Source organism: Serinus canaria, chromosome 5 (assembly GCF_022539315.1).
Source record: "Serinus canaria isolate serCan28SL12 chromosome 5, serCan2020, whole genome shotgun sequence".
Taxonomy (NCBI): domain Eukaryota; kingdom Metazoa; phylum Chordata; class Aves; order Passeriformes; family Fringillidae; genus Serinus; species Serinus canaria.
The window spans coordinates 48,245,536-48,267,871 of NC_066319.1; the positions used below are offsets into that span (position 1 = coordinate 48,245,536).

At 38.4% G+C, this 22,336-nt stretch overlaps 2 protein-coding genes across 11 annotated transcripts in view; both read left to right on the top strand.

The window, feature by feature from the left end:
- AK7 (adenylate kinase 7) overlaps window positions 1-15,646 on the top strand; it is a 30,012-nt gene extending 14,366 nt beyond the window's left edge. Inside the window, exons 11-18 of one of the 5 annotated variants that reach the window (XM_050974687.1) lie at window positions 541-669; window positions 969-1,143; window positions 3,407-3,535; window positions 4,551-4,625; window positions 5,287-5,484; window positions 10,086-10,306; window positions 12,405-12,568; window positions 14,255-15,646. In XM_050974687.1, the coding sequence (XP_050830644.1) occupies window positions 541-669; window positions 969-1,143; window positions 3,407-3,535; window positions 4,551-4,625; window positions 5,287-5,484; window positions 10,086-10,306; window positions 12,405-12,568; window positions 14,255-14,312 (1,149 nt within the window). In that variant the 3' untranslated portion in view covers window positions 14,313-15,646. The remainder of the gene's footprint in view (window positions 1-540; window positions 670-968; window positions 1,144-3,406; window positions 3,536-4,550; window positions 4,626-5,286; window positions 5,485-10,085; window positions 10,307-12,404; window positions 12,569-14,254) is intronic. The other 4 variants (XM_009102342.4, XM_050974688.1, XM_030240461.2 and 1 more) reach the window with 4 other exon arrangements.
- A 418-nt stretch (window positions 15,647-16,064) lies between these two features.
- PAPOLA (poly(A) polymerase alpha) overlaps window positions 16,065-22,336 on the top strand; it is a 43,567-nt gene continuing 37,295 nt past the window's right edge. For all 6 annotated transcript variants that reach the window (XM_009101763.4, XM_009101764.4, XM_009101765.4 and 3 more), the window contains exon 1: window positions 16,065-16,209. In XM_009101763.4, the coding sequence (XP_009100011.1) occupies window positions 16,202-16,209 (8 nt within the window). In that variant the 5' untranslated portion in view covers window positions 16,065-16,201. The remainder of the gene's footprint in view (window positions 16,210-22,336) is intronic.

The following is a 22,336-nucleotide window of genomic DNA, read 5'->3' on the forward strand; positions in this document are numbered from 1 at the left end:
AGTGTATACTGGGATCCTAATTGCACTTACTCATCCTCAGGCTAGGTAAGCTGAAATGAGACATCACTTAAGATTGTGATGGATCTGGAATTTTTGAGGTCAAAAATAATAATTTCGATGACAGCAACTCTATCTGAATTGGAAAGTAGAACTATTGCATGCTTATAGTAGAACATCTGATACCACATTCCAAAATTCACTATTCATCCTATCTGTTGGACTGTGGTTCATCTCTTTGGTTTATTCAAACATTAACTAGCCACAACAAATTGGTCTCTACATCTACTAAATAGAAGCATGCTTTTTCTCCCACAGTAAATTTCATCATTTAAGCATTTAAGTAACTATGTTACTTGAGACCTGTGGGTGATAGAGAAGATATTCAACAAGACCTAAATAAATAAATAAATAAAACAAAAATATATTTTTAGTTTTAAGTCCAATTGCTATTTACTATTAGTCATATTAAAAATATTGTTGCTTTTACATAAAAGCATCTGTGCTGTTTGAATAATGTCATATCTTTATCCTTTTTTCCAGCCTCTCAAAGTTTGCATTCATGGTCCTCCCGCGTCTGGCAAATCTACCATTGCTAAGGAGCTCTGCAAACACTACAAGCTACATTATGTTAGGACAAATGATGTGATTTCTGAAAAAATTGCAGAGCTGGTGTGTTACTGTTTTCTAATATTCCTGTTATTTTAATTTCTCAGATTTTAAAATGTGTGGCAGCATTTAAAAATTACTTATAATCTCATTATTTGAGAATGGAAATATCTTTCAACATACTGATCATCTCTGGCAGTTGCACTGAAATCTTTTTAGAGACTGGAAGTTGCTCCATAACTCACTGTTCATGAACACACATGAAAGGAATGATTAATTTTTTTCTCTTATTACATCTGTGTATAAAGTAAATTTGGTTATGGAATTTCTGAGCCAACTCATATTTCTGTTCTTGTCATCAGGAGCAAATTGTGGCTAAAGAACCTGTCAGGGTGGAAAGAGAAATAGAAGGAGAAGGAGAAGATCGTGGAGAAGGAGAAGATCTTGTAGAGGAGGAGGAGGAGGAGGAGGGTGAAAATGTAGAAGCAGCAAAGGAATTATTAGATGCAATAAAAGAAAACATGCGGCACAATAAAGGTAGGAAGTACAAAGTATGATGGTGGGATTCAGGTAGTTAGTGCAACTCTATGCAAATGGAAATCAGGAAATAAATTTGTGTTCTAGACTTTTAGTTCCTATTAAAATCAAAGATCAACTGGACAAGGGAGAGGAAATACAATAAAGGGTTTATGAGTTGTGATAAAGACAGGAAGAGATCACAAACAGAGTACTGTCAAGGGGAAAAAACAGACCTGACTTGGGGAAATTACTTAAATATATTGCCCATCAAAATCAGAGAATCCACCCCTCTCTTCTCTCCTGAATTTAACTTTATTCATTATTCTCTGCTTCCTCACACCAGCAGCACAGGGAGATGGAGAATAGGGGGTAATGTCCAGTTCATCACATGTTGTTTCTGCTGCTGCTTCCTCCTCAGGGAGAGGAGTCTTCCTCCCTGCTCCTGTGTGGGGTGCCTCCTACAGGAGACACTCCACAAACTTCTACAGTGTGAGTCCTTCCCATCAACCACAATTTTTTATGAACTGCTCCATTGTGGCTCCCTCCCTCCCACAGGATGAAGTCCTTCAGGCTGCTCCAGCACGGGTCCCCCACGTGGTCCCAAGTCCAGGCAACAAACCTGCTCTAGAGTGGGCTCCTCTCTCCATGAGGATCTGCAGGTCCTGCCAGGAGCCTGCTCCAGTGTGGGCTTTCCATGGGGTCACAGCTTTCTTTTGGACATCCACCTACTCCTGAGTGGGCCTCCTCCATGGGCTGTAGGTGGATCTCAGCTCTCCCCTGGACCTCCATGGGCTGCATGGTGACAGCCTGCTCACCATGGGCTGCACCACAGCCTGCAGGTGGATCTTTGCTTTGGCATCTGAAGCACCTCCTCCCCTAGTTCTTCACTGACCTTGGTGTCTGCAGAGATGTTTCTCTCACAGATTCTCACTACTGTCCTCCCTGGCCACATTTTATTTCTGCACAATGACTTTTCCCCTACATAGGTATTGTGTCACAGAGCCATTACTACCATCCCTGATTGGCTTAAATTTGGTCAGCAGCAGATCCATTTTGGAGCCATCTGGCATTGGCTTTGTGGGACATGGGGGAAGCTTTTACCAGCTTCTCAGAGAAGTCACTTCTGAACGTCCCCTGGCTGACAAAACTTGTCCACACAAACCCAATGCAACGATACACCTTGTACATTAAAAGTGACATATTTTTAAAATATTTTGGTTCCTCTTTAATCATAGCACTTTCATCTTTCTACTTCAGAATTTTTTAATAATGTCATGTTTTCTTCTTAGAGCAGAGAGTATAAATTTCTATAACATAAAGTAAAAAACTGGTGAAATATACCTTTGTCAAACTAGCAAAAATAAAAGTATTTTAGTAAAAACAAGTACATGCTAATATGAAATTCTGGGGGTTACTAAGAACCTCATACATCATTAGAAAGTAAATACTGCTTACGGAAGCCTGGAAAGAATTTTTAAAATATTGAAAAAATGTTCCTAGTAGAAAAGTATTAGTAACCATCTGTATATCAATAATGCCATGTAGTTTTGGTCTTAGTGTTTAACATTTTCCAAGTGGTATAAAGTGATCCCCCTTAAAAATCTGAGATCTATGGCAGCATCTCTTCTGCATGCTTTGATGTGTTGTTTAAAATAACAATGTATTTTAAAATAGTTACATACTTTTATGATTAGAATGGTTTATAAATATCTAAGACTTTTAATAGCCAAAGCAAAATAAAGTAGGAAACCAGAGTTAATGTTTACAAAAGGACAAAATATCAGGTCAAACCTGAATTTCTTCCTATGTATTTTCTCAACAATGTAGGACAGGTCAATAAACGAATTCATATCACAACCTGTCTGAAAATGAAACTTGTAGAACCTACCTCATGTCTTTTTTGGAAGACTATCTTTAAGTCTTGCTGTAAAATGAAAATAGAAAATCATTGCTTTCTCATGACTTTTTTTCTCTAAGTATTTCTTTACTGCCTCTATTAAAATCTTATTGTAGCATTCAAAATAAAACTACCTTCATGTTTAGATCATTAAGGACTAATGTTTATATCCTTGTAAACACAAAGGTAATTTTTTTCTATATCTATACTTTAATATTCCATAGATTGCTGATAATGCACAATATATAAATAATAACACAAAATATTTAACTTTTTAGGGTCTAAGTAGAAGAAAAATGTATTAAAATGTATTAAACATTAGTAAAATAATTTCAGATCTCTTGTCTCTGTAAACTAGGCACCTATTAACCTTCTTTGTCTTAGGCAGTCTAGGTGGGGAGTATCTCATTAAAATTATGAAGGACAAGCTCATGTCCATGCCTTGTAGGAATCAGGGATATGTTTTAGATGGGTTCCCAGAGACCTATGAAGAGGCAATGGATCTTTTTAAAGGTGTGTACTGCTTGATTTGGTTCTGTTGCTGCCTTTGTTTTTATTGCTGCTGATGTTGTCATTATCATTATTGTTCTCAGAGCCATACTACTTGAATGCATCAGCACTGTAATGACTGCAGTGCAAGATACAAAACCAAGTTTTATAATGTGTGATTATTAGAATGTAAGAAGGAATGTAATGCACCTTATTTAATTTATGCACAAGATAATTTTTAGACTACCTTTCCTGGTAATGTAAAAAGTAAATGCACAAACATGGAGGATGCTTTCTTGTCCAGTGTTGGTCTACTCCACTTAAGCAAGCTCTATAGCAGAATTTCTTCATAATGTTCAAGGGCTACTGAATGAGGGGATCCAGCCAGTGCACCAGTACATATTTTGTGAGCCAAATTACAGTGTATTTATTAGGTAAGCTACTGTAGATACACACATTTTAAATTGTGAGCAAGCACTGTCCATACATTAAGACCAAGAATCATCTTCATGTTTAAATTACAACTGAGGTTAGAAGGTACAGAAAAATAGTTTTGTTCAGCTTAGTATGCTGTTCTGCAAATGGTCATGCTCAGCTGGTACTCTACAGGCAGTTTTACTGACTATTCATAACAGCAGACCCTTAGTGGCAAAAACCATTTCAACTATAGAATTGTAAAATATTTCTACTCAGTACTCTGAGCCTTGTCTCTATTTTTTGCAGAGTAATTTATTGGGCAGAAGGAGAGGCCAAAGATAAGACAGCAGTTTTAAAACCGGACATATTTAAAAATTGTGTGTGCATGTAGATACAGCTGTGGTATAGGCAAACAACTAGTAGTGTCCCAAGGTACAATTCTGTGGTGCCTGGGAACAAGAATTCCTTACTAAATTCTCTAAACTGGTGTCAAGGTTAGATTAATTTCTAATTATTAGTATAATTTGGATTTTGATAAACCTGTGTTTTACTTGGCACATTTTTAGCAAATAAAGTGATATTGTTGCTTCAAATGAAAATGTTCTTACTTTTGTTTTACTAGAAGATGATGAAGCTGAAGAAGAGGAGGAACGAGCAGTAGGCAAAATGCCTAAATTTAATCAAATAATCATACCTGGTAAGCTTGATAGATTTCTTTTTGAATAAACTGAGGAGTTTTATTTTCTAATTAAATAAACTGATGAAAAATTGCTGCCACCAACAAGAAGTCTAAAATATCACTCCATCTGTCCCTATTTAATTTCACTTAAAAAAATTCATTAATTCATGTAATGCTGCTGCTCTCATATTTAAAATTGAACAATTAATCATAGAATCATTTAGGTTGGAAAAGACCACTGAGGGCATCAAGTCAAGTCCTAAACCCAGCACTTCCAAGTCCACCACTAAGCCATGTCCTGAAGTGCCACATCTTATCTCTCAAGTACCTCTAGGGATGGTGACTCCATCACTTCTCCAGACAGACTGTTCCAATGCTTGGCCACCTTTTTATTGAAGAAGTTTTTCTGAATTAAAAGGAAGTGTTTGGTTCCATTTCTGGGTTGTTTGTTTGTTTGTGTTTTTTGTGAAAATGCCACCAACTGTTGGCTGATAACAACAGTAGAGGCTGTCTTGTTGTGATTACAGCAGCTTGATGGAATAAAAATGTAATGCATTGGTTATGCTGAGAATTAAAATAGAGTGGATTTAATCTGTGTAGAAATTGCCTTATCCTGCTGTTTTTGCTTGATTCCTTTGAAAATTTTGTACATATTCAAACAATATGTTCTTCTTCACAGAATTTATTTTTTCTTTGATTGCACCTGATGAATTCCTTATAAACAGAATAATACAACTGCCAGAAACTGAAGTTGCTGGAACTCATTATACTGAGGAACAGTTCCTGGAAATTCTGAAACGCTTCCGCAAGATAAATACTGATGATGTGACAGTTCTCAACTATTTTGATGAACTTGAAATACATCCTCATTTTATTGGTAAGGAATAATAAAATTAGTAAATTTAACATGAAGAAAAAATTTTGTTTTTACAAATTTAACACTTGCAAAAATCAAATAGTAAGTATTCATATATAAATAATATTTTTATTAACATTGCAGAATACATATACAACAAGCATTTAATTATATACCTGCAAAAATGTTCTTTTACTGTTAACCTGTTTGTAAAATTTGGGGTGTAAATTGTTCATTTTTGTAATCTTAATCTTTGTGACTTAGGTTACAGATCTCTGTACTGGCATCCTTTCAGATAGGTGTAAGAGTACATTTTCATGGACATAAACATTATGGTTCCTTATATTTTTTTTCTTTATATTTATCCTCTGATGCTGTTGTTGTCCTCAAAAATTGCATTTGGGCTACAAGCTAATAATTGCATTGGGCTACAAGCTAATAATTACACCCCGAAGAGAGACTTTGATTGTGTATTTCAGAGTTGTGCTAACCTCTGTGCTTGGTGGGTGGTACTTCACAAATCAAAGGCCTCTACTATCAAAACTTTTCACTATTTATACATTTTACCAAACAAAGGGATTAGTGTTTATTGGCTAAATATTACATAGTCCTCTTATTAATTAGTACTCAATCTTCTATTGGATAATTATTCTCTTTACTTCCCATGCTCAGTGTTTCTCTCTTTTGGATCAGTGGGCTTTTTGTGTTGGTGGTCCTTGAATATGTGGTTGTGATTTCCTCACAGCTGGCATTAACTTTTACCCAGCTGGAGCTGATTTCAGCACAATTTCTGAGTTGGCTTTATTAGTTTCTTCCTTGGGCGTTTTGCCAGATGTGCTTATGGCCTGTAGATGTTGCACTCTTTGTGTCCACTATCAGGGGACACAAAGAGCTTTGTTAATGGCCCATTGGTCTGAGATCGAGTCTTGCTCAGGCCTACACCTTAACAAGGTAATTGACCAACAAGTAACTTGTTTTTCTAACACCTGGACTTCATTTAGAGCTTGCTGTCTGTTTCGTGGGTTAAATCTTCCTTCTTGTTGATCAAGCTTGAAAGTATGCAAAGATGAAACATCAAAGTACATAATGTCTTTAAAAATTTTTACATTTCCCACATTTTGCAACACCTTGACAATATGTGGGTAATCTGTAAATTAAGAAGCATTTAAGAAAATTACTAGAAATCAAAAGTGGAAGGCTGAGACTGAATCTGTTTTGCATTATATCTGTATGGGAGAAAATTTGTCTTCCCTACATACTATCTAGAAAATTGTGATCACTGGGAAATCTTGAGAAGGCAACTATAATCTGATTATTCATGCCAGTAAGATCAGTGTGACAGCATTCTAAAGAAAAGGTGGGTTTTAGTGCAGAGGAAACAAAGAAGGGCAAGACCTCTGCAGCTAAAATCAAACTGCTGACATTTGGAATGTCTATTTGAGATTAATTATGAAAAGTTAATTGTTCAACCCCCTTAGCCACAACTGATTTTCCAAGATTTTTATTTATTGTCAGTCATGGAGATAATTTTTAAAATTATAAGATATAAGTGTTGTTAGGAAGTGTAGTAGTGGGAAAAAATGGCGAGTTAGTGTAATTATTTTAGAATAGAGGAAATGCTATCATGAGAAGTAAATGTATGAAATGGCAAATATTAAGGTCTGGTGTCACCAATTGGTCATATTCTTAGCTTATACACTTCTAGATATGCAAGTAGAGGCACTGTCAAAGAATTATGCCTCAAGATTATTCTTCAACTGTAGCCCATTCCAAATATAGAAACTCACTTGCCTACTGATTTTAGTTATTGCAGTATCACAACTGTGATGTTCCAGATGGTTTTCACATTGGGTGTATAGCATTGATTCTCACGTTCACATGAGCGTCATCTTTATGTCCTATTTGTCTCAGAAGTGTCTCCTTAGCCATGTTCACATTCCTGGTTGTTACCCTCGGAAGCATGCAGGTGAGTTGCTTCTGCAACTGTAAAATGGTAGGAACAGATTACAAAGATAACCACTGAGGATCCTTCAGCTCAGCCAATACCTCTACATTCTAGTCAATGTTCCAGCTGGATTTTCAGGTGCACAGAATTAAGTAGGAATGGATTTTATCAGAGACCCAACTGCTTGCTCAGTTATATTCCGAAGAAAGGGTTAAAAAATGTGCCTGTGATTTGTTAAATATTGTTTCAAAATAATAAAAGTTTCCTTCCACCTTAAATTTAAAAAATTGTAACATATGGTTTTATGTATCATTTTTATGATTATTATTTTTTCTGAGTCTGAAATATGATTAGTACAAAGGAGTGGGCTTCAAGATTCTGGAAACTCAACTTTGCTTTGATGACTCACAATATGAAGACTGCAAGTTGGTTATCTTGTGTCTTGTTTTTCTCATTTGCAAACTGGGAATGGTGACAGGCATGTTAGATCTTATACAAAAAGGCATGTTAAAGTTACAGTAGCAATCCCTTTGAAACCTTAATTTATGAACTCCTTCTCCAGTGATCTTTCCTCTCAGCTAGCATCAGTTCTAACTTCATTTCTCATTTAAATGGCATTAGTTTTTGAGGGTAAATGTAGTTAATTCTGATTGCCATAAAATGAACATTGTACTCTTCTGTGGCCATCTAAGGAAAAAATGCTGTCTTTGAGACCTCAAATTCAACATTGAAACCATTCTTAGCAATACTTTAAATGACAAGAAAAATTATTTTCATTGTAATTTGTATATCCAAGTGCAGCTAAAATTGTAGGAATGATGGGCTGCTTGCCATAGCAAATGGATCGCTTTAATTTGGAATACTTTGGGAATATCATTCCTGTTTTTTTTGAAGAAGAAGCTGTAAAATAAGGTTTATCATGTAGAATTATGTTAGTTCCCTCCTTTCATGCTCAGAGTTTGGATTTGAGGTCCAAATCACGAACAATTTAACCCTTGGAAAAATGGTTATTAGTATTTGAGAGTTTGATTCTGCCTGAATTGGTGATTAGAAAGAACTGGGAAAAATGCTTTGCCAATGACTTTTGAAATAACCTCCTAAAGAACTGTGGAGCAGGGGCTACTGGATTCTCATCTAAATTCTGTATTATGATTCTTTTTTTTCCCTTCATCTGCATGCTCTCCTTACCCACTTCTGTGCTTTTAGACGTTCCATTTCCTGCCCCTGAACAAGCCCTTCACCTCAGTATTCTCTACCTCAAACGCCCACTTTTCCTCTTTTCCATGTACATTCCTGTACTGTTTCTGCCTCTCCACACTGAATGTATACAGAAAGTAGAGAGCCCTGGAGAAAGTCTTCATTCTTCTTTTTTTCTTCATTTTTTTTTCTTGTCAAGTTTATTGGGCAAGTTACTTCCAGCAATTAAAAGTGGAGAAGGAATAAAATAAAAGAGAAGGTCTTGTTCAGTCCTTGTGTTCCTACATGAAGCTACAAATTTGTTTTTTTAATGTAACACAGTAAGAGATTGACTAGAGAAAGGTCTGTGGATTTGTAAATCTGTATGAGTGAAAACATTGGAGTTTGTGCCACATCCTAACAACTATTGAAATAATTAGGGCAGGAGATCTCTCTCCTTTTTAATGCCTTTATTATGAACCAGCTCAAGTGGGAAGAATCAACAGGTCGCACTCAAGCTGCAGCTGCTTCCAGAAGTGGCACAGAGAAGGAGGAAAAATGGAGCTTTGTCTGCTAGTCTGAGGGCAGAGCTGGGGCTTTCCTCCTCAGGAGAGCACCAGGAGATACCCTCTTTTTTGCTTTGACATTCAGACTCCTCTTTCTAGCTGATGTCTTTAGGTTAGGGTGACAGGTAAAAAGGGTCTCAGCGGACACTGGATTCTGTTCCTTATCTCTAGACATCACTTCGATCTCTTAATTTCATATTGGCTCTTTGTTTTTAGGGGTTTTTCTAGGTTTGGTGAGGGGTTTTCTCATTTGCATGCCTGTCCCATCATCCTCTCTTCTTCACCATTGGAAGTGGGGAGGGTACCATACTCCAGGAAGCAGCAGGGTGGTACTCGACAAAAAAAGGGGAATTCTCAACAACAGGGAGTTAACAACCAACTATTAACAGGTGATTACAACATCAACAACGATCAAACTATCAACAGCAAACAGTTAGAACTCCCCCTGGCAGCAACTGGCCCACCCTGTGAACTCTGCAACCTTTAGAAAGAAATTTATAACTTTTCTACTCTTAACAACTATTGTGTAGCATTCAAGGGGGAGAGAAGGACAAAACTGATGGTTTTGTGCATCTGGATAAGTTGACATAAGATTGGTGCCAGGAACATCTCTGAGAGATGGTAGTTGATTCTTTTTTGGGTTTCAAAACCCGGGCAAGCTGAAATTGTCAAACAATAGTTGTAAAATTTATTTTAGTATGTTCTTTCCTTATATCAGCTTAAAAGGCAAACTATTTTAGCTGAAACTGGTAAAGAAAAACAGATTTAGAAAACTTCATTCTATGTAACAAAAAGTTGACATTTATAAGACATGGAAAACAACATCTTTTACTTGAAAATTCAAACAACATGAACACTATATTTTTAGGTCTTGCATAATCCTTGAGGATAGCTGACAAAAGCTTGAAATGATTCTCTCTTCTATTATTTAAAAGATGTAGCTGTATATGAAGATTTTGAAAACAGACTTACTGTATCAAAGATCATCAAGGAAGTTGGAGAACCTCGTAATTATGGTTTGTCAGATGAAGAAAAGGAGGCTTTGGAACGCCAGGCAGCTGAGGAACGCCTTGTCAAAGAAACTAAAGAAAAAGAAGAACAAGAGCGTAAAGAAGATAAGGAAAGGAAAGAAAGAATGGAGAGATGGGAAGAGTGGGTAGGTTAATACATATTTTGGGAAAACATTATTATTTATGTGTTTTAGATGACTTCAAGTAATCTGTTATGTAAATACACTTGGGAAATATAGTATAAATTCTCTTGTTCCTTACATCCTACTTTAGGTTTGGGTTAGATTATCTCCTAACAGTGCATTTTAAAGACCATCTTACAGAATATAATGCATTTTTTATTACACACATAGCAATTTTTTGCATTTTTTGGTATCAGCATGTCTTTAAAACAATTTCATGGTACTCTTGTTGCTGCTGTGCTGTAGCTCTTCTATTTTACCAATTAAAAATATCTACTACAATCAATGGAGATTTTCCTTACCAAGTCGAACAGGACTTTTGCATTTTGCTCAGTTTACTTCTAAGTGCCTGACTAAGTCTTAATTATCAAACTAGATTTTTAGCTCAACATTGACCCAGTCTTCTAGCCTACATTGCAGAGAGGTTTCTGAGCCTGCAAGAACCTGAGTAAGAGCTGAGTACTCAGTTTGGTAAGGACTACCTGATGCAGTCTGAAGGATGGTTTTTGTTTGCTAATAATCTAATAAGTACTTGATATTTAGGTTAGCTGACCACAGAAGACTTGCAAGTGATACTTTTTCTCCTTATTTACCTTTCCACATCCAAGGACAATTTAGTTAACTGACCTGAAATTCGTACTGTAAGAATGTTCCTGTTCATACCCAAAGTCAGGCCCTTTGACCAGAAGGCAAGTCTATTGTCTTCTTTTAGAGTTATTTAAAAACAAACTGATCCTTCCACAGAGAAGTCCTTTTCATATATTTGAATGCCCATACACATCTATGGTGTAATAATATGCTGAAATTACTGACATTTAAAGAAGCAATTACATTCCTCTGATGTTGGCTTGTATATAAGGGTTTTCTAATCTCTGGTTATTTACAGCTTCATTCAACAATCAACAGCATTTTGTACCCAGCATTGTTGTAAAATTTGTAGGAATAGCTAACACATTTTAGCTAGATTTAATCCATGCCATCTACCCTTAAAAAGTGCAAACTGCATTAATCAAAGCTGAAGTAGGTGTTAAATAAAACGGGTGTATAAGGTTATCCTTTAAAATTGGCAGATGATCAGATCTTAGCAAGTGTTCGTCTGCCCTTGACACTCTAGATTAGCTGCTGTCTCCCAGTAGTGGCCAAAGACCACTTGCAAGATTTATTCAATAGCACTCCCGGATTGAGTGAATAAGGTAAAAACTGGTGTATCAGTTTTATCTGAATATTGCTTTTGTGTTATGCCCTGAGTACTGAAAAGCAGTCTTCAGAGAATCATCTGTTTGCTGTATCTCTACATGACTCAGGCTACTGATGAATAAAATGAGTGAAGAGAGGACAGTGAAAATGAGTTGGAGTCATCTTCTGGCTGAGGCTGCTGCAAGTATGCATGCTACTAAGTGCTATTGAATGGAAGGAAGAAAAGCTTGCAGCAGTTTTATTCCCTCATCCTTCTTACTTTTTGAGTGTAAAAATATAATTTAATTTAAACTGAATTCAGAAATAAATTTAGCTGGTGGAAACAGTTTACTGTGGCTTTAGTGTATTTGACTCTCAAGCCGCTCAAAAATATCAATGAAATACGAATAAAACAAATCAAGGGAACCAAAGAGAAACAAACCCAACGCAATTAACAAATTAAAAACTTAGAAATCCAGGGCTCTCTACTGAGTAAAAATATCCTCCTTCCCTCCAGTTAAAATAAGCCTCAAGAAACCACCTGTGTTTTGCAATAGCACTAATTTTTGTAGTGCTACAGTGTATTGTAACAGTTTTGCCAAATTCCTTATGGAAACAGGACTACTGGAAGACTTGAGAATAAACCTCCTTTACGATGTTAAAGAAAAAAAATAAAATCATTTTAGTAAGGAAATTATATCAGTCCTTATTATGTTGTGTGCTCTAAATTTATTAAGCAGTTAATAATTTTTACTGTCAACTTGTTCTTTAAAGCTCTGTCCACAGTTTATAACACTATTTTTTCCCTCTACGCCAGCACTATTATTTAGCCAAATGTTATTTGATGGAATTTATAAACATAATTTTTTTTCTTTATTAATTGTAGAATAAACAGCAGGAGGAAGTGAAAAAACAGGAACAAGAGTTATTGGAGGCCCAGTCTATTCCACTACGAAACTATTTAATGAAGAATGTCATGCCAACACTTATGCAAGGGATAAATGAATGTTGTAGGATCAGGCCAGATGATCCAGTCAATTTTCTGGTAAGGTGATTATGTTTTGTTTCTTAAATATTTTTGAATACTCATATAGACCCAAAGAATCTCTATTAACGAAAGGACTTAAATTTCCTCCCCACTTTCATGATAGTAACTAATTAATGATTAGAATCTGCAAATCTGGTGGCCAGCAATTATCGTGAAAATTAAAACCCAGAAACTTCCTTATGGGATCAGCTGATACTGTGTATCAAAGGAAGGATCCAGTGTAGTTAAACAGTAATAGGACAAAAATCACTACCAGAATCTGTTTCTCCTTAGTATGTTCACTCTGCACATCTTATCTACCCTGACAATTCTCCTGTGCCATACAAGTTAAAGAACTTTTTTACATTAAGCTTTAATTTCCACTAGATTGATTTGTGCCAATGAACTTACTATGATACCTGATAGCTGGAGTTAGGTGTCTCAAAAGAGGGTCCAGAAACTAAGAAATCCCTGGGCAATTACACCCTTACAATCCAGACTTCCCATCCCTCACAGGACATCCTTCACGGGACCAAGAGCTCAATGAGGCTCTGAGATCTGGTTGCCCTTCATTGGTTTGCTGTCTGTTACCAAGGGTTTGCTAAACGGTTACCTCCACACCCTCTTAGGTCGGTTTCAGTGGGGTTTTGGTTGGTTCTGGTTATTACAATCATGTGGTTGTTACGGTTCACATACCATGATCTATGGGCTGTCTACCCAGCTATTAATTTTTAAGTAATGTTTAAGCTGCAGCTTTGTCTATTCTATTATTAATGTTCAGATTGTTAGTGCCAGGTTTCACTGTAATCCATCTTTGACTCAAAAACATAACCATATGGTTCAGATAAAGTTCAACCTGCAGCCTAAAAATTCTAGCTACTTATGCCTACTTTCAAATGATTTTAGATTTTTAACTCTTCAGAAAGCAGGACATCGCTCTCCCCCCATGACCCCCACCCCTCTGGCACAACTGAACACATTCTCATAATGATAAATGCAAGCTCTTTGGTAATTCCCTTCACAATACACACATAAATAAAGGAGAGAATCCTGTAGGACATTCACAGACTAATTCCAGTTGCAAATGACCTCAGGACAGTATCCAGGTAATCTTTGGGCTGCAAGCAGGGTCAGGTCATTGCATTCAGACAGGAGTCCAGGTGCTGTAACTTTATTGCTGTGCTGCTGTTCTGCCTGCACGTCCTAACCAAGCTGTTTACAAGCTGAAACAGGGCATTTTATTAAATCAAGTAAAAGCTTGAAATGAAAGCAATGGGGTTACAATCCAACTTCAGGCACTAAGGAATGTTTACTTTTGCCTACTGATGAATGACAGCTACCTGTAGCTGTAGGAGTATGAGATCTTCCCTAATAACTGCATAGCTTTTAAAGATCAGGATCAGTGGGTCCTGAAAGCTAGACCTTTTCTTGGAGTGACAAAACTGTAATAAATGGCTCACTTCCTTCTCTTGCCACGATAGAAACAGTGACTGCTATGAAGAGGGCGAGTGAGGTCAGTGGCATTTTGGATAGTATTTGGGAGAAAGACATTTCTCTGACATAGAGACATTTTCTGCCATAAGTTCCATTTAATTCGTTCTACAGTTTTGTTTAAAGCAATGTTATCCACTATATCTTTGTTATTTTGCATATATTTTGAAATTGGAGATGTGAAAATAATTGTAATTTTGAAACTCTTCTGTTTATAGGCAGAATATCTCTTCAAGAACAGTCCTGATATCGACTGGAATAAACGTTAAATCCTAGCAGCAGCAGGAATTGTGAAACAAAAAGGGAGAAAATCCCTAATACATTTGAGATAAAAATTACTTAGTTTCTGATGTTATTTGTTTTTAGGCTTACTATGCAATCTTCATTTTTATTTATCATACTTTTTATTACTATTTTGTACTGGATTTTTAATCCTCTTCTACAACATTTCTATTTCCTGCACATATTGATTGATACATTTACACATCTGTATATTATTTTCCTAATACTTAGTGAATGTAGGCAGCTAGCCTGAGAAGAACTTTTAATAAAGAAAGAAAATTATTTCTACTGAAAAAGGAAATGTATAAAAGCAGCAAACTCTCTTATTTCCTCTCCCAGTTACCAAGAGGCAAAAAGTCACACAATACAGTCTTCTTCTGCTGCTCTGAAAACTTACTGGTAAACATGTTCCCAGGTATGTCATAAAACCTGTGTTTTACTCTGGTATCAAACACATGGCTGTAGAACTCATTTAATAATCTTCAGCATTCAACACTAGATAGATATTTTTAGATTTTTGAAGAACCTAGAGTTTCCAGCATATGGCTGTCCTCAATTTTGCTGCCTTCATCTAGCTGTCACAGGAACCGTGTCTGTGCTACTGAGCTGGAAGTGATTGCATATTTGATGTAAAACAAATACAGGATTTTGTCAAAACAGAAAGCAAGGACCCTTTGTGCAAAAGGAGGGGGGAAAAGTGGAAGAGCTGAAAGAATAGTGATATAGAAACATTTGACAGCTATATTGTCTGTAACTTCGAGTATCAGAATTTTAGACACGTTAATGCCCAATGTTTTTATTCAGATATATTAGTGTTTTTGTATCTTATTATATCTGTTTTCATAGTTACACAGACAAGTTGAGAATAGAGTTCAGAACCATCATCTTTTACTCTAAAGAAACACATATTTTTGTGATCTATACATCCTATATTGCTGTCAGCCAAAGTCAGCAGGACAAATCCTGTGAGGCAATTGAAGATGAAATAATCGGTAGCTTTTGACACTTTTTTAGTTTGAATGTGCTATTCTTCAGAATAAAGATGAAACCTGGACAATTAAAAAGGAGGTTAAACAAGGTTTTCTATAGAGTTACTGTAATGCATTGACTTTTCTAAGAATAAAGCTTTGAGCTAATCTATAAAGAGTATGACTTTTTTTTGTTTTAATATTCTGAAAGTTTACGCAGGTTACTCCAGGCAGATGTTTCAAGAACACCTCTTAGAAAAGGATCCGTTTGCTCTGCGCAGGGCACGAGTGCTCAGTGAGCCCGACGCGGGTAGCCAAAGCCAGGCACTGGGCCGCCTTTGAAAGAGCCCCGTCCGCGCCAGCAGCGGCTCCCGGAGACTCTGGGGTGCCGGGGCCAGCCCTGTCCCGGAGCCGAGTTCGGCCCGGCCCGTCCCGCCCGGCCCCGCGCACGCGCCGCCCCGCAGCCGTTGGCGCTTTGTTTTCAAACCTGGGCTGGCGCCGCTGCTGCCGCCGCCGCGACTACACTCCCCAGCGTGCCCCGCGGTCCCGCCTCCCTCTGCGCAAGCGCGGCCGGGCGAGCGTGCGCGCCGTGCGGGGGTGTCCGCCGCGCTGCGTCAGGCCCCCCCCGCCCCGGGACGTTGCTGTGGTAGCGTCCGGGCGCCATGTTAGAAGGCCGGAGGGGAAGAGGCGAGTGAAGCGGCGGCGGCGGCCGGGCCCGGCACAGCCGCTCCCTCCGCTCCCGGGGCCTGGCCCCGGCCCGTGCCATGGTCGCGGCTCCCGCCGCTCCGCGGGACGAGTGACCGGTCCTTAGGCGGCAGCGGTGGGTGAGGAGGAAGAAGAGGAGGAAGAAGGGGACGACGCGGCGGCGGTGGTGGCGGCGGCGGCGGAGGAGGAGGAGGAGGGGCCGGAGAGACGATGCCGTTGTAAGTCCGGGAGCTCGCGGGGCGCGCTCGGGGCTCGCGTTGTGCCGGCCCCGGCCTGGCGCTCCCACATGCCCGGGCCTTTCCTGCCGGGGCTCGGGCCCTTCCCCCCTCGCGGTCCTCTCGGCCCGGGCGCTTCCGCTGCCGCAGTGTGCGGCCCTGGCGCTGCTGCCCGCGCCGCCGTAGCTCCACGCTTTCTCGTCCCCCATCGTGTGAGCCCCGGGGGTGATAGTGATACGGCTTTTGCCTTGTTGTCGCCGCCTTTGCGATCTCGGAGCGGCAACGTGCGGAACAGGGGGGACGCGTGCGGCGGCCTCCGCTCCTTGCTGCTGGGTCAGGGCGCACGAAGGGGCGAAACGCGCGTGTTTGTCCCTCCCTCGCCCTGGCCGCTAAGGGGGAAGCGCTTTTTCCCCTAGCCCCGGCGAAGTGTCTCCCGCTGTGACCACGCGGGCAGTTTTTCCCGTTTTGGGGCAGGAGACCCTGGGCCTCTGGTTCCAGGGGGCTCCCCGAGCCCGGCGAGCTGCCCTTGGAGCCCCCCGCTCCCGGCGGCTCCGGGCAGCGCCCCCGGCCGGCAGACCGGCCCGTGCGTCCCTCCCGCCCGCCGCCGGGGAGCCGGGGTGCTTGTGCACTGGACGTGCCGTGCCGTGACTCTGCTGGCAGTCAGGAATAACGAAGTGTGACCTTATTCATCCCAGTTTGTTCCTTGGTGTTTTGTTTCTTTTTTTTTTTTTTTTTTTTTTTTACCCCACTTCTGGCATTTTTTTCTCTTCCTTTTTTTTTTCCTTTCCTCCCTCATTGCTGACGTTTTTACGAATTCTAATTGAGACGACAAAACTTGTAGCGCCTAAGTTCTAAAGTTCATAATCTTAGTATTTACTACATGATAGAGATCGAGGGAAACAGTGATGTGTAGGCTATCAAGTGAGCTTTCAGAATAAGGCATGTTTATCTATTTTGCTCGGTTGGTCTGTTCGGGTTTTTTGTTTTTGTGTTTTTTTTTTTTTTTTTCTCTCGTTGAAGGAGAAATAGAAAGAATTTGTCATTCTACACCCTTTTCCTCACTGTTATAATTTGAGATTATTCACTGTGGTTAAAAATATGTCAACTTTTAAGTGGCACATAGCCAGGGCTGTCTGTTGTGGTTGTTAATTCAGTCTGAAGTACTGCAAAGTTAGTCATGGGGTAGATGACATGATAGAAATTTATCTGAGAGGGTTTATGGTAGGGGAAGAACCAGTGGGTGAATGCAGGAAGGAAAATGGTTATGCTAAGTAGGTTCTAATGGTTGTATAACGAAGCGCCAATGTCTTTATAGATAAGTTTTGCACATGTTAATTATGGCAGTGAAAAGTTACCAGAAGTCAGCTTTTGAAGTTTGTTAGGCTCTTCAGCCTCAGGAAAATAGGAGGATATTTATTCCACTTGCTTTCATTCTTAGCTTATTGTGTTGTGACTACATAAATTCCAAAGGCTTAATAACAACATGTAAAAGTTTGGGCTACTTTTATGTGTTGTAATGACAGCCATCTTCAACTTTGAGAAGTTTGGGATGATTTGGGATGATTTTTCTCTTGATGTAGGTGTCTATGATACTTTAACTAGAAGTACTTAAGTAACAGTACATAGTTACAATGGCACCAATTTATTTCTATTTTCAATGTAAACATTACTTGGTAACTTAACTAGTACAGGAGATGTTTTGTAGTTAGCAAAAATGAACCTTTTTCAGTTTATGCATTTGTTCTGTCATTTGTATGTTTGGCACTGTTGACTTGGTATCATCCTGTCAAGACTTTAAAGTGAGTATTATAATGCCAGTAAGTAGAAATGCTGGTAATGCTAATTCTTGAGTTTGTGAAGTGACACCTCTGACTTTAGAGAACAGAAAGAAACCGGTTGGGAAGATTTTTCCTTTGTAATTCTTTCCAGACAGTTGATTTTGTCTTCTGGACGATAATCTTTTTGAGTGAAAGTGGAACAACCCTATCTTACTGCCAAACTTTCATGGTGACAAAATGTTCTTTTCTCTTTTCTCTTTGTAAATTTTTAAAGTTTCTTTTGGTTTTGGACTGACCTTTCAATATGTTGTTCAAACTTCGTTTTCAGCCCTGGTGTTTACAATTGACAGGCCTTGTCAAAACTGACAGCCAGAGGTTGTCATTATTCTTGACTTGGAGTTCCGGGTTCTCCGGAGTTCACCAGTACACCGGTGTTCATATTCCACTTATTAACAGTGTGATACAAAAGTATAAAACCAATCACATTCTTCCTGTACGTGGTACTAAGACTGCTGATGCTGATATGCGTCATTTACAGAAACCTTTAGTAGTTTTTTAAGTATTAAAATTTATCCTTGAAACTTATGTGACTTTTTGTTAAAATTCTCATTTGGGAAGTGCTACTAGTTTTACAAGGAAGAAGTCTTTAACAAAAAAGCTGATTAGAAACAAGATGACTATTTCCCCTGTCATAAATAAATATTTTAGTTCACGGTTAGGTATAGAATGGTCCTGTGCGTTACCTGAAACATAAGATACTAGGGAAAAATGAACTCACTAAGCTGTTCCTGTGTTTTGGTTGGATCTGGGGCTTATACAGAAAGGCTTCTGACTCAGTGAAGCTGGAGGTATGTTTATGAGAGTGATGATTTAGTCTTTTCATGTAACCTGGGGCTTTCTAACCTTCCAAATAGAGAAAACATGAATCTCTTTCTTGGTAAGCTACTGAACGTTTGTGTTTGCTGAATTCATGGCAAAACACTTTTGAAATGTTTTGTTTTATTCTGTAAACAGAAGTGGAAACGTGCTTTGAGTCATTTACATGAACATTTAAAAGTGCCATAAGATCTGAAAATTTAAAGTATTGTTTTATTGGTAACTTCTATATTAGAGTTTTGGAATGTCATTAGAAGTTATTCTTTCCAGTGGACAGTCAAGCTGATTCTCACTTCTGAAGTAAGACTTCTCATTTTTTCTTTACTGAACTTTGCTGCAGACATAGGCAAAGTCATTGTTTTCTTCACTTTTCATTAGACACTGTCAGTTTACATGTCAGAAATACAGCACTGTATTTAAAATGCCTTGTGCTGACTGGGAATGGATAAGTAGTGTGTTTCTGAGCAGAGGGAGTTGAGAATTTTATTGGCTGTTAGGAAAGGAACTAAATTATTCTTAACTTTGCAGAGCAATGGACTAACTTTAGAGGAATAGTTACCTTAATATACAGTGATAGCTTTCTTAATCGAGAAGCAGTTAATATAAAAATTTGTGCTGAGGATTACATGCAAGGATATGTCGTTTTGCAGAAGCTTTCAGTCTTCCAGTATCACTCTAAAAAAGGACTGAGTTTATACCTGTTAATGTAAAGGTACTGCACAGAACTTGGAAACCCGGTTATTTTGGGCTGAGCAGATTTCACCACTGAGACAAATTAATCTCTTAACAGTGAAACGATTTGTGGGATTCCTAGTTCTTAGTTTATAGTCCCTGTTATCTTTTGATTCAGCCTTACTGAATTTTTTAAATCGCTCTTGAGTTTTTTGTGTCACATATAGCAATAAAAATAATTTTTGGTTGAACTGCTGCCTGTGCAGTCCATTAGCACTTTTCTTTAAACTTGAGAAACTTCTCCTTCAGCTGTGTTAGTAAGATGATTGTGGGATGGGTTTTTGTTTGTACATGCTGCCTTTCCTATTCTTCTGCGTGAACAGAAGAGCCAGAGAGCTCAGGAAAGTGTCCGAGGTTAGCAGAATGTGTATGAATGACCTTCCTTTTGCCATAGGTGAGCCCCTTCTGTACCCCTGTTACCTGCTATTGCTCCAATGCCTTTGCTCAAATCAGTGTTTGTTTTGAACACCTCATACTGACAGTTGAAGAGATGATTTATGGCCTGAATGGTTGAGTGATATTCTGCTAGATACTGAAATTTTTATTCAGGAGGGACAGCTGTATTGTCTTAACCATTTGAAACATATGCTCCCCAGTAACTGATTTGCACAGACTTCATTGGTGGTTCCTGTCTAGATTTTTGAAACTTTGTGTGGAGTGATGGCGTTAGCATTAAGCTGGAATCTTCACTCTGAATTACCAGTCATTACTGAAGGAAATATAAAAAGAAGCAAAACCCCTCAACGGAGTTGCTTTGAATCTGGATTCAGTGGAGCTTGAACTCCATGAATTTAGCTACAGCTAAATCCATCTGGTTAACCAGATGGTGTGATGACCAGTATTGTTTCAGGAATCTGACTTGGGTGTCTTACATCAGCAAATAAAAAGGAATGCATTTTGCTGAGCTAATCAGTAGAGGCAAATAGAGAAGTGAGGATAATCATTGAGAATCCTTAAGTTTTGTATTTTGTCTTAGTATCTGGATGAGTTTGAAACTTAAAGGGATTTAAATTGTTATGATTTGGTCAATATTATGCTATGTATTTTTAACATTTCAGTTGTTTGTATTGTCTTTTATTTTTGTGATGTTTCCCAAATTTCAGGAGCATAATATTTAGATAGTGTGATGCTGATGGCAACTGTATTTTGCTTGTGATAAGAAATGTAAAATCTTAACAAAAAATAGCACTAAAAATAGTACTATTAGAATGGATGTGGAATACAGGGAGACAAGAAGAACAGCTGTTCAGAAAGACAGGTTTTCTTGTGGGGGTAGAAGTTGGTTGAAATACAAAGCACATCTGAGAAAGTTCAAGACAGGATTGCTGATTTTTCTGAGGATGGAGAAAGGTTTTAGTGTTGTAAAAGCAAACACTAGTACAAAACTTGGAATTACTATCCAAGTCTTAGTTATATATGGGACAGTGTTACATAGAGTTATATATGGGACAGTGTTACATAGGTATAGCTGTATTTGTGTTATGTTCAATTTAAATGAATGTGTTCAGGCTATCACCTGATCTTCAAAAGATGCACTGTAATCCCTCTTCTACCTTAGAACAACATTTAGTCCCTTCCATATAAAGGAGTTTAGAGGCGTATGCTCTGGAAACTGTAAAGCTTCTTACAAGCTTTATGTGGGTTTTTTTTCTTCCACTTCTGCCCTCTGTTTAAAATGGGTTTCAGCAGTGACCATATAGCCAAGGTCTGTTCTTTTAGTTTGGTAGTTACTGGTAACAGTATAAAAAGATACTGCCTACCAAAACTTGAAGTTCTGAGGAAAAAGTTTGGCTGCACTGCCTTCAGCTTAACACAGACTAGATTGTGTCTGTATTTTATGTGGGGAAGAAGGACATGTATGTTTCTTGCTGATTAAATTATTATTTGAATATGAAGTACAGAATCATAACACTCTAGAATAAATCCACAGAAGCTGTTACCCAACTTGCACATGATAGATTGTTAGTTTAAGTTCTTCAAAAATTCAGATTAAACCAGAGCCACAACAATAGCATGCTAAATTTAACTCTACATCATTTTCTGTGACTTTATTTTGTATTTCTGCAATTGACAGATGGCTCATGGTCCTCTCAGAGTGATAGGGTGATCTTCATGTTTGTATGTGGGTTGACAAGAAACAAACTGAAAAGCCTCAAACTGTATCTTAATTTTCTTTGTGATCTTTAAAAAGAAAAGCTTAGCTTTTTTTTGTTTGGTTGGTTTGTTTAGTTCGGTATTTTGGTTTGTTTTTTCTTTTTTATTAAAATCCTAAAACCAAACAGCAAACACAAAAAAAAACCCAAACCAAAAAAATCCCACAACTCACCAAACCCTAGACGTGCTTTCAGGTGTGTCAGACCTGGATGATCTGCCAAATCTGTCTCTGCTGTTGTCAAAAGTGAGTAGCTGAGATGGAACTTCAGTTGTTGTTTAATACTCTGCTTTTTGTTAATGCGTAACTTCAGCGAGTACCAGAAGTGACATGCCACCAAGGTATTGACTCCCCAACCAGGCTAATCTCTAATTCTTTTGGGTAGAAGGTTAGCACTGCTACTTCCCTGGCTTTTCACCTTTCTTTTGGAATAAAACTGGTAGCTTAAGCTCTTCTCTGGACGTGTCACAAGTAAAAGGTAGAATGTCCGTATGCCCGTATGTGACTAAGGGAATATATTGGAGTTTGAGTATGATCTCCATGGAAGGTAGGAGACAGGGAGAGGATATACCTTTACTTGTTTGTTTATATT